The sequence below is a fragment of the Sylvia atricapilla genome, chromosome 6 (assembly GCF_009819655.1).
Source record: "Sylvia atricapilla isolate bSylAtr1 chromosome 6, bSylAtr1.pri, whole genome shotgun sequence".
NCBI lineage: Eukaryota > Metazoa > Chordata > Aves > Passeriformes > Sylviidae > Sylvia > Sylvia atricapilla.
The window spans coordinates 7,757,149-7,767,460 of record NC_089145.1 but is presented as its reverse complement, the minus strand read 5'-3'; the positions used below and the strand labels follow the sequence as shown (position 1 = coordinate 7,767,460).

The 10,312-nt window shown below is 45.1% G+C and overlaps 2 protein-coding genes across 2 annotated transcripts in view; one reads left to right on the top strand and one right to left on the bottom strand.

Moving 5' to 3' along the window:
* Positions 1-645: 645 nt before the first annotated feature.
* On the top strand, positions 646-9,298 carry LOC136362037 (NADH-cytochrome b5 reductase 2). Its single transcript, XM_066320294.1, has 8 exons — positions 646-1,287; positions 1,883-1,955; positions 2,978-3,084; positions 4,559-4,688; positions 5,411-5,494; positions 5,989-6,074; positions 6,641-6,740; positions 7,663-9,298. Exons 1-8 carry the CDS (start codon positions 646-648, stop codon positions 7,833-7,835), a joined length of 1,395 nt encoding a protein of 464 aa, XP_066176391.1. The 3' UTR covers positions 7,836-9,298.
* The window catches only part of PPFIBP2 (PPFIA binding protein 2), a 90,475-nt gene continuing 88,533 nt past the window's right edge, over positions 8,371-10,312 (bottom strand). Inside the window, exon 31 of the mRNA XM_066320556.1 lies at positions 8,371-9,950. Within this exon, the coding sequence (XP_066176653.1) occupies positions 9,879-9,950 (72 nt within the window). The 3' untranslated portion in view covers positions 8,371-9,878. The remainder of the gene's footprint in view (positions 9,951-10,312) is intronic.

Below are 10,312 nucleotides of genomic sequence, written 5' to 3'. Positions count from 1 at the left end.
TTGATTAAAAAAAAAAAAAATCCAACAAAAAAACCCCCCAAAACACCAAACAGACCCCCTACAAAAATACTGTCAACAGGGTTCATGTAATAGGATTCTATCTTGGTTTTTAGGTGAGGATCTGCGACCGTAGGTTGTCCTGGTTAGCTCTGGAATAGTGTCCTGACGGTGTCCTGCTCTCTGTGCTCCTCTGCCTGTGCAGATAACACATTCCGTGCCTTTCCTGACTCCCCTCGCACTGTGGGTCTGCCCAAAAGGACAATCCCATTCTAACTGGATCTCGCCTGTTTTCTTTTACCTTCGCTTTCTTTCCCTTGCGCTTTTCGAGAAGCGGCACGGGGGCAGGTTTATTTCTCATTTAGGAATCCATTTATTGCCATGCGTTAGGTGCACAGAAACACTGCTATTCCTTCATCTGAATTACTAATTCGACTTTGCGGCCCCTCCTTTCCCTTTTCTTGGCAGAAAGAATTGTTAAGCACCGGGAGGGGCAGCCCATGGAGGCGGTGGGGTCACTGTCCCTGCTTAAGGAAAGGCTGGACACGGCGCTCGGTGCCACGGTCCGCTTGACACGGCGGTGTCCGCTCACAGGTTGGCCTCGGCGATCTCAAAAGAGGTCTTTTCCAACCTCATCCATTCGGTGAAATGAAGAATTTGGTTCCCGGGACAGCCTCACCTGCCCGGGCTGAGGGCGGAGAGGAGCTCCGGGGTCCAGCCCCCGCCCTGCCCCAGGCGGGACCCGGGGAGGGAGCGGGAGGAGGGACCGGGAGGAGGGACCGGGAGGAGGGACCGGGAGGAGGGACCGGGAGGAGGGACCAGGAGGAGGAACTGGGAGGAGGAACGCGAGGAGGGACCGGGAGGAGGAACCGGGAGGTGGAACCGGGAGGAGGGACCGGGAGGTGGAACCAGGAGGTGGAACCGGGAGGAGGGACCGGGAGGAGGAACCGGGAGGAGGAAAGCGAGAAGGAACCGGGAGGAGGGATCGCGGCGGGAGCGGCTCGGGCGGGGCTGAGCGGGCCCGGCGCGGCGGGAGCTGCGGGGAGAGGCCGCCATGGAGCTTGCGGTGAGGGGCCGGGGCCGGGCTGGGGCCGTGCCCTCCCCGCTCGCTGCCCTCACCGCCTGCCCTTCTCTTCCTCACAGGGAGCGCCCGTGGCCATCGCCGTGGCCGTGGTGGCGGCGTCCGCCCTGCTGCTGCTGCTGCTCCGCGGGACGGCGCGGAGGCCGAGCGGCCCCGTCACGCTGCGGGACCCGCTGGCCAAGTACCCGCTGCGGCTGCTGGACAAGGAGGTGCCCGGGGCTCTGGGGCCGTGGCGCGTCGGGGCTCGCAGGCCGTAGGTCCTGCGGGGGCTCTTGGGCTGCGCCAGTGGCCGGATCCGCGGAGCAGGGTGCAGCACCCTCCGAGGATGGCTGTGATGCTCCCAGGGTAGAGCGGGGTGTGTAAAAGCGTTTGTGCCACGCTGCGGGATGTTGTTTGCCGGTGCTTTGGCTGTGTTCGTCCCTCGGTGGCTGTGCTGGGTGCGCCGTGAGAAGCAAGCCCGGCAGCCTGAGCCTCTGCACGCCCTGTGTTGCCTGGTGTATCGCCACAATCGTGGAATGTGCTCACTGGCCTTAGGCACAGGCTTTCCTCACTTTATGTAAAGGTGCTGTAGGGATTGCACAGGCAGGCAAAAGTCATTCCTTGTGGAAGTAAAGAGGAGAAGACTGCTTCTGGAACTCCTGGTTATTTCAACTTTATTTTTGAAAGCCGTTTCTGTGTCCTTTCCCAGCATTTGGCTTGCATGCTAACAAAGAGCAGGCTTGCTAAAGCATATTGTGTTGAGTAGTTTGAAATTCAAGATACTGTAGTGGTGGTGCTGCCCTCATTCTAACTTTGGTTTTTTAGGAAATCAGTCATGATACTAAGAAATTCAGATTCGGGCTACCCTCAATGAATCATGTCTTAGGATTACCTGTAGGTAAGTACTGTAAACACTTAATTACTTATATTTCTGGTTTCTCACAGTTCTTGGACTTCTGACTGTAAATTTAAGGCTCAGAAAAGCAAGGAGATGAAAGCTGCATCTGAGTGCTGCTGTCTCAGAGAAATGTCAGGTTTCCCAGGTCATATTTCTGATCTTTTGTGAGTGCTTTGTCCAGTTGCGTGGTGTAGAAATGGAACAGTGAAAGTGAACTGAGCCTGATGGAATTTGTCACCAGTCAGGCTATAAGCCTGAGTGGTATCTGTCAAAGCTTTTTCATATTTCTTATTTGCTTTCTACTTCCATCTTGTCCCCTCAGTCTATTGGCAGTTGCCTCATGGTTTTGGCAAATACAGTCACAGTTGTAAAGGAAAAAGGGGACAACTCTGCTGCCTGGGAAGACACTGTAATGCTCAGAATCTTTTCTGTGTGTGCACTTACGTTTGAATTACACACATTTCCATGAAACTTTATCTGGAGTTCTGTCTGGAGCACGAATTTCAGTTTAGGGTTGGCCTTCTTTCCTGTACCCTGGAACACTGATAGCGCTGAACCTTGGACCTTGAATCAATTATAAAAGCCTCTCTCTCTGATCTGCAGATGTGGCTCTGCACTCTTTGGCAGTCCCCTGTGCTGTATGGCAAGTGTCAGGGTCATCCCATTCCATGTGAGCATGTCGTTGCATGCTGCTTGTTTTTCTCCAGACTCCCTTCTGGCTTGTATGGGAAAGATTAATGGAATTAACTAGACTAATGGTAAACCAACTGGGATGTGCTCTGCAGTGTTTGTGTTTATCCAGATTAATTTTTAAGAATTTGGGAATAAGATCCTGAAACTATACTACTTCCTGGGGGATTCCTGCTCTGTGCTCAAAAAAGAGAAGGAACTGAATGTTTCATACAGCATTTATATGGCAAAGATATTCTCTGTCATTGCATGCATAGCAGGTTACAATACCTGCCTTTCCCTCTTGTCCTCCAGGGATGATAAAAAATCAGATTATAATCCTTTCTCCCCAGGCCAACATGTTTACCTTTCTGCAAAAATCGATGGGAATCTGGTGATTCGAGCCTATACCCCAGTTTCCAGTGACGAGACAAAAGGTTATGTTGATTTAATTATAAAGGTAAATTTTGTTTTCCTTTAATATGGATAAGTTGCTAATTGGAAGGAGGGCAAGTACTTCGTTTTACTGAAATGATTTGTTTTGATTTAGTCATCAAATTTCATCATTTTTAATTTTAATCAGATCTCATCTTTTTCAGATAGGGTGACTGCATGGCACACAACTCATTTCACATTGCCCTTGAGTAGTAAGTTGTGTCCTGTGTATCTGCTGTGTGGCAATGAGGGATGGCAGAGGGAGAGGAGAATCCTTCTCTGGCAATACCTTAGGAATTTCCCTAATACATTTTATTTGGCAGTGCATGTGTGGAAGTCGAGACGGACACTGCATTCAGAGTTCTTCATTAAGAACTTCTTGGGACTCCAAGTATCAGCTCCTTGTTATCTAAAAGTCCTCCTAGCTTCTCTCTGTAGCAATCCCACGGGCAGCTCCACACAGCTCTCAGGGTCTGTCCATCTGTGCCAGCAGCTAGTCTGTAAGTCAGTGCCTCAGCTCTTCTCACACACCGATGAGGGAAGTGTGCCTGGCTCTATCCAGACTGACCTGGGACTCTGCTGTCCCTAGTATACAGCTCCAGCTCTTTCTCTGCTGCAGTCCTCTCTCTTTTTAATGCAGTTCTGGCTCGCTCCTTCCCATCCCTAGCACGGCCACCTAACCCTGTCTGTCCCTCCTAGAGTGTCTGACCTTTTCTGTCCCTTCCTCACAGCACAGCCAGCAGACTCCAGCTCACTCTTTATCATGCCCACAGCTGGGAGGGCAAGGCTCTTCCCACTCTTGGGTAATTAACATAGTTGCAACACACCAAAGTCAAGACTGCTCTCAGCACTGTCTCCCCACATGCATGGATACTGATCTCTCTCCTTCTAGATGCCTCTGCTGCTGCTGCTAATGCTTACTGCAAACTGCTCTAAACAAGTCAAACAAGGGAAATCCTTTAAGCTAGGGGATGCAGGATTATCTGATCCCAAGACTTCAGGATTTCATAATCCTTTTCTATCATACAGTTTGTCCTAAGGCAAAAATCCAGGCTTTTTTTTCTTCTTCATGTTACAAGGGTGGTGAATTGTTATGAACTGTTTAATGCTTCTTACATGCTTTGAAAGCTGAAAAGGCTGTTGTGTGGTTCAGTGGGAAAGTTTTAGAAGGACAAGATGCAGCAACACTCTTCAGAAAAAGCAGCTACACAAGTGGGGTAACATAAGGCAATAGGGAAATGAGGGCAAGCAGCCACATAATCTGCCTGCCACCCATCCCTGTTATCCTGGCTCTTTGCAGGGAGCAGAGGGACGTGCCCAACAGCACTTCTTACTTATTTTGGCTGCTTCCTGTTGCAGGAGAAAACTGAGAGCAAAGAATTGCCTCAATTTCTTTCTCAGGTGCTGAGTTTCAGGCCTGCAGGATTGTGTTCTACAGTTTATGGTATTGTCTGCAGGAAAGTTAGTGGTTGATAATGTCCAAATGATTGTTCTTACAGGTCTACTACAAAAATGTGAACCCCAAGTTTCCAGAAGGTGGGAAGATGTCCCAGTATCTAGATAACATGAAGATTGGGGATACAATTGATTTCAGAGGGCCAAATGGACTCCTGGTCTATAAGGGGACAGGTACTGTGACACAAAGGTGGGAGAGCAAAAGGGAGGCATTGGCTATTTTCAGAGGTGTCTCTACACTTGACAACTGTAGAGAAACTTTTTTTTTTTTTTAAGTGGAAAAGAGGAAAAATTACCTTTTTTAGATCATGAGCCTGTCAGAGTTGATATGATGGGAAAGAGTACTTTCTGCAAGGAATAAGTGATGAGCATCTCACTCCTGGCACTAGAAATATGAAAAAAATTGCTACTCTGTTATATGACAGAGAAATCTGCACTGGAAATACAACATCTCAGCTATACATATGGAGAGAGATGCTCCAGATGCTTCTTAAGCAAGTGAGATTGTGGCTTAAAATGCCCTCTGAGAATCTCAGTGCTGTTACTGGATAACCAGCTGACTGAGGGCCAGCTCCATTTCATAACCAAACCAGGTCGGAGTTGACTGTGAGGAAATAAGCTCAGAGGAGTAATCATCTTGTAGGATACAAGTGAAAGATTTTGCACTGATCTTGACTGAGAGTAGTTGTGCACTTAAGTCTCACCTCAGAGTGCTCAGCACTTCTCTGGGTGCTTAGCTCCTGTGATCAACAATCTCCTGATGAATCTATCTCAGCAGAAGGGAGGGATTTCCAGAAGATTTGTCTTTATCCTCTGTAGTAATTTCCTCTTATGGAATTTGTATCCATGTTTATTTGGAAGCTGATGTACTTACAGGTTCGGAATATTTCTTCTAGGTACCTTTCTTATCAAGCCTGATAAGAAGTCTGAAGCACAGAAAAAGTTTGCAAAGCACGTGGGGATGATAGCTGGAGGAACAGGTAAAATGAACCTCATCATTTGGAGTGCCTAGAGAGTAGAAATGTCTCTGTACTTTAGTAGCAGAGTACTTAACACCTACATTTCTTTTAATTAATTTCTTTTCATGGTGGCAACAACTGAGGCATTCCAGTGGTTTGAGCTCAGTCCTGGGGAGTAGGAACCTGAAGTTTTGAATCCTCATTTACCTTGTGACCTCAGAGAACTCACTTCATCAGTGACAAAAAGTATTTTAAGAGAGTGTCTTGAGGGTAAAATTATGCGATAGAGAATCCTGAAGAGAAAAGCCCTGCATACAAGAATTGTGGGTTTGTTTTGGAACTGCTTGTCATGATAGAAGCCTCCAGTCTCTGCACTCCACGTGGATCAGAAATCCAGAGATGTGTACCTGGTGCAAACTGAGATCCCACTGAAGACCGAAGGGAGGCAGCATTAGTACTGAAACTGTAGCCATGGAAAGAAATACCCACTTCATAACCATTTTGGTTTTTAACAGGAATAACTCCTATGTTGCAGCTGATCCGTCAGATCACAAATGATCCTAAGGACTCCACAAAATGTTACCTCCTTTTTGCTAATCAGGTGAGTGTTCTGACCCATGTCTTTGTTCTTCTTTAATAGCCCACTTGTTTTAGCTGCCTTCTGAGCTTTCTAAACTGATGGCACATGCTTCATACTCTTTCACACTTAAATGTCTCCTCACAGTTTCACTGAATTCCTACATTAAGGAATAAAGACTGTGACCAGATCCTGCTCTCTCTGCTCATCTTAGTCCTTCACTGATTTCAAGGAAACAGGATTTGTTTCCACTAACTGTTTGTACAGTTAACCTTCACCATGCTGGCCCAAGGACATTTGCCAGGGCCACGGACAAATTTGCCACGGTCAGGGACAAATCCAGCTGATTGGATTTAAAAGTTGTTCTAATTGCCATTTTAGGACTGTATTTAGGTGGTTGCTAAGTCTCACAGTTTGTTATTCTTAATCTCCATTTACAGAAGCCTGTAATTTGCTAAATATTTGCTAATACAAAATTACTGTCTTGATTTGCATAATTTTTATCATTGCATTTGTTGTGAATGGCAGACGAGTTCCCATCAGAGGGCTCCTGGGGTGGTTTGGAGCTAAACAGCACTGTCATTTTGCAGACAGAAAATGATATATTGCTGAGAGCTGAGCTAGAAGACATTGCCAAGAGGCATCCTGATCAGTTTGTGCTGTGGTACACACTGGACAGACCTCCAAAAGGTAGGGACACATGGAAATGCCTTTGCTCATCTCTGTGCAACAATCAGAGCTTCACTCTTGCTCATGGGGATATCAGAGTAATGTCAAGTGTTGTCGTTGTTCTTACACTTTGAAACTCCTCAGAAGTAAACCTTACCCCACAAAAAGGAATCTAAGCCAGGTGGGCTTTAAAAAGTGGGAGCTCATAATTAACCTCATTTGGGTCAGACACGTTACTCAGTGCATCTCTTAATGTACTTCAGTTTTGGGGAGTTTTCATCAAAAGTTCAGCTCTGTTTTGGGCTATCTCCCAAATCAGGTTATGTTAGCGTGGCATTGGCATTAAATTGTGTAATACCTGTAGGTATTACGGCACATCTTTGCTTTGCAGCAGCTCCAGGTTAGATTCTGGTGAAACAGAGTTGCCATGTGTATGGATTAAGGCATCATTTTCCTGCTTGGCTCACTTCAAGTGGCAGATGCATTCAATAATACTACTGCTTGAAATAGTTTAGCCTTTCTTTCCTCTTTTAATTAGTTTTCTCTTATCACTAAACAGAACTTTTGTTCTCACTGAACTTTGTCACCTCACTGCTCCATCTAAAAAAAGTACAGGTTTCAATACCTCTCCCTGCCACTGGGTGACCCCTCTTACCTGGAAAAGCTGATTCACTCTTCCTTTTTATTCCTACCTGCTTACTTCTTTTAAATTTTATAATTTACTGCTTTAAGACCTCCATGTCTTATCAGTCAGATCTTTGTTACCTACACTTGTCCGTGTGGAAGGGGAGCAGTAGGTTTGAGCTGAGTGAGAAACTTAACCCTCTCGTGGCTTGTAGTGATGGTGCCATAACTTGATTCTTCAGCTACTTAATGAGGTTTAAAAAGGCTTCAACCTGTACAGAGATTCAAAATAATTGGATTAATAATTTCTTTGTTGCAGACTGGAAGTACAGCTCTGGTTTTGTCACTGCAGACATGCTGAAAGCCCACCTGCCTGCCCCTGGCAGTGAGACCCTCATTCTCATGTGTGGGCCACCACCAATGATTCAGTTTGCCTGTCAGCCCAACCTGGACAAGCTTGGCTATCCCAAGAGCAGTACATTTGCTTATTAACATTGATGTCACCTGATACCTTTTTTGGAAGTACTGCATATTTTTCTACAGGAACAGTTGATGTGCAACTGTGCAGCATTTGTGTATGTGTGTGTTTTTTAACCCCTTGATGTCATTTCTGTGGTTTATAACTTCATAATTACCTTGTGTAATTATAATACCAATTAATAATATCAGTTTTAATACTGAGAAGTTGAGAAATCCTCTTGAATTGTGTGAGAGTTTGTCTGACCTCTGAAATTAGTATAAAACATTAATTCCGAGGAGAAAAAAATTAGGATGAGAGGTCATCCACATGAATTTGTATTAAATCATTCCACAGTCAGCAAATGAGAGGGGAACATTGAACATTCGGAATTTATTCATAACAGTCAAAAAATAAGCATTTATACCAAGGTTATGCTAATTAGGATTTTTTACTACATATATTTAAAAGAAGAATCGATTGTTTTGTGGATTGACTTCACAGCCAAGTTAGCACAACAACACACTGAGTTGTAAATACAGCATTAAAAGAAATAGGAAATGTGTTTGAAATACCCCAGGGCTGCTGGAGCAGCCAGTCCTATTTGCAGTGCTGTAATAAGTCTGTTGGCTAATTGACCTGACAAAGTATTTCAAATGCCCGTGGTACTTGAGCTGGTCACTAGCACTGACTGCATTGCCAGACTGGTACATTTAATACTTTTTATTAAACATTAAACAGTAATAGTTTGCTGATGCATAGTCTTACTTTTCATTCTTCTGAGTTACTTTTTTGTAGTTTGAAACGATTGAAAAGAGCCTGTGTTGGATTTGACCACTATGGACAATAAAATCATGTGTTTATCTTCTTGCACCTGACCATACAGTGCAAGGTCTGTCATGAGAGACTGGTGAAGTGAGGACCAGGATAGATCTCCTGTAATATGCACCCCAAGTAGTTCTCAAAGAGCCCTTGCTGCATGCTGTGGCCAGCCCGGGAGATTCTCTCTTTGTTTGGGAGGATTGTGGCTGGCAGTGACCTGCCCTCAGGGTATAATAGAATCTAAAGCAACACTTGCAGCCAGCAAGGGGAGGGTAATGCAAACCAGACCTATACAAAGTATTTTCCTTACAATTAAGGAGATTTCTTTTCTGGCATTTATCTGTTTACTAAGAGAGCTTCTTAATTGCTTACTAATACTGGAGATGCACATGTGAACAGATGCCACAAGTAATTGCTGCTGTAAAGATGACAGCTTCACCCTCAGCCCTTCAAAAATTTAGAGGCTATATTTCCCTCTGATGCAGTTCTGTCTAGCCCAGTACAACAGCAACAGATTTATTTTGTCAGGTGTTTTAAAGAAACAAATCCTTGTTTTATTCTGGTACTTTCCTGGTAGTCTCAGAGTTACAATTTCCTGCTGCAAGTTGTTTTTGCCTTAGGTAAAGATTTGTGAACATGGCAGCTTGTCATCTTAATAAAAGCAAGAGCTTGGTGGGCAGTGTTATGTTCTATTCTTCCTATCCTACGGTGCACTGACTTGGATAAAAAGAGGGCAGCACAGGTGCCAGTGAAAGGGAGGAGAGTTTGAAATCCTTTCTGGGGACCGGTCTGGCGAGACCACAGGAGTGGTGAGTGAGCCATTATTGCTGCTCTCACCAGCATCCAGCTGAATTCCAGGTAGCTCTGATTAACCCCCATGCTACAATTATGTATTAATGATTCCTGCACTACTAGTTAATTATAAAAATAAAAAATTACAAAAGGTCTTTCACGTCACAGTACATCAACATAGCATGTAAAAGACAACTGAATAGGACAAAATGTTGCCAGTCTTGGCTTTCCAGACTGGATGAGTCCCACTCCTCTCCCAACACTCTTTCCTATTACATGATGTGGGAAACCACTACAGAGGAGAGTTACCTGAAATGTGTGGCTGCACTGACAATAGGAAATGCTACATGGGAGGTGGCAGTGGCAGGAAAGAGGTAAAGTTTTCCTGCTGCACGGCATCCAGCTGCTCCTGGCTGCTGCTGCAGGCCTGAGGTACGAGTCGTGTTCTTGGTCATGCTGAAGCATCATCTCCAGTCTTCAAAGGTCGGTGTTAAAAACCTGCTGTCATTCAGCATTTCATCCTGGCTCAGCAGTGTCTGAAAGAACAAGATGGGGAGGGACTGAGGGTGTTTGGTGAAGGGCCTGTGCTCCCAGAGATCCAGCTGCAGTGGGATCAGGCTCACAGCACAGGGAGTGAGCACCGCACACAATCCAGATGAATTTCTTCAATACAGAAGAAACATTTACTTCTTTAAATAACTTTTTTGCTTGAGGAAATTCATAGAGGTTTTTTGTCTGGCATGCAACTCAACTATATTTCATAATTCTTCATTATGTCTTCCAGTCACTTATTTTTACCTTTTAATAAATTAGCTTCTGTGGAATGAAGAAGCAAAAGTGAGGTGTTTTGTTTTACACAGAGTTTTAGCTCACACAAATTTTCAAAAGTCTGTACCTC

Bases quoted from the DNA above. Each gene is read 5' to 3' on its own strand.
- LOC136362037 (XM_066320294.1), top strand. From the start codon at position 646: ATGAAGAATTTGGTTCCCGGGACAGCCTCACCTGCCCGGGCTGAGGGC. The intron at 1,288-1,882 runs GTGCCCGGGGCT...TTGGTTTTTTAG, and splicing joins TGCGGCTGCTGGACAAGGAG to GAAATCAGTCATGATACTAA. The intron at 6,075-6,640 runs GTGAGTGTTCTG...GTCATTTTGCAG, and splicing joins ACCTCCTTTTTGCTAATCAG to ACAGAAAATGATATATTGCT.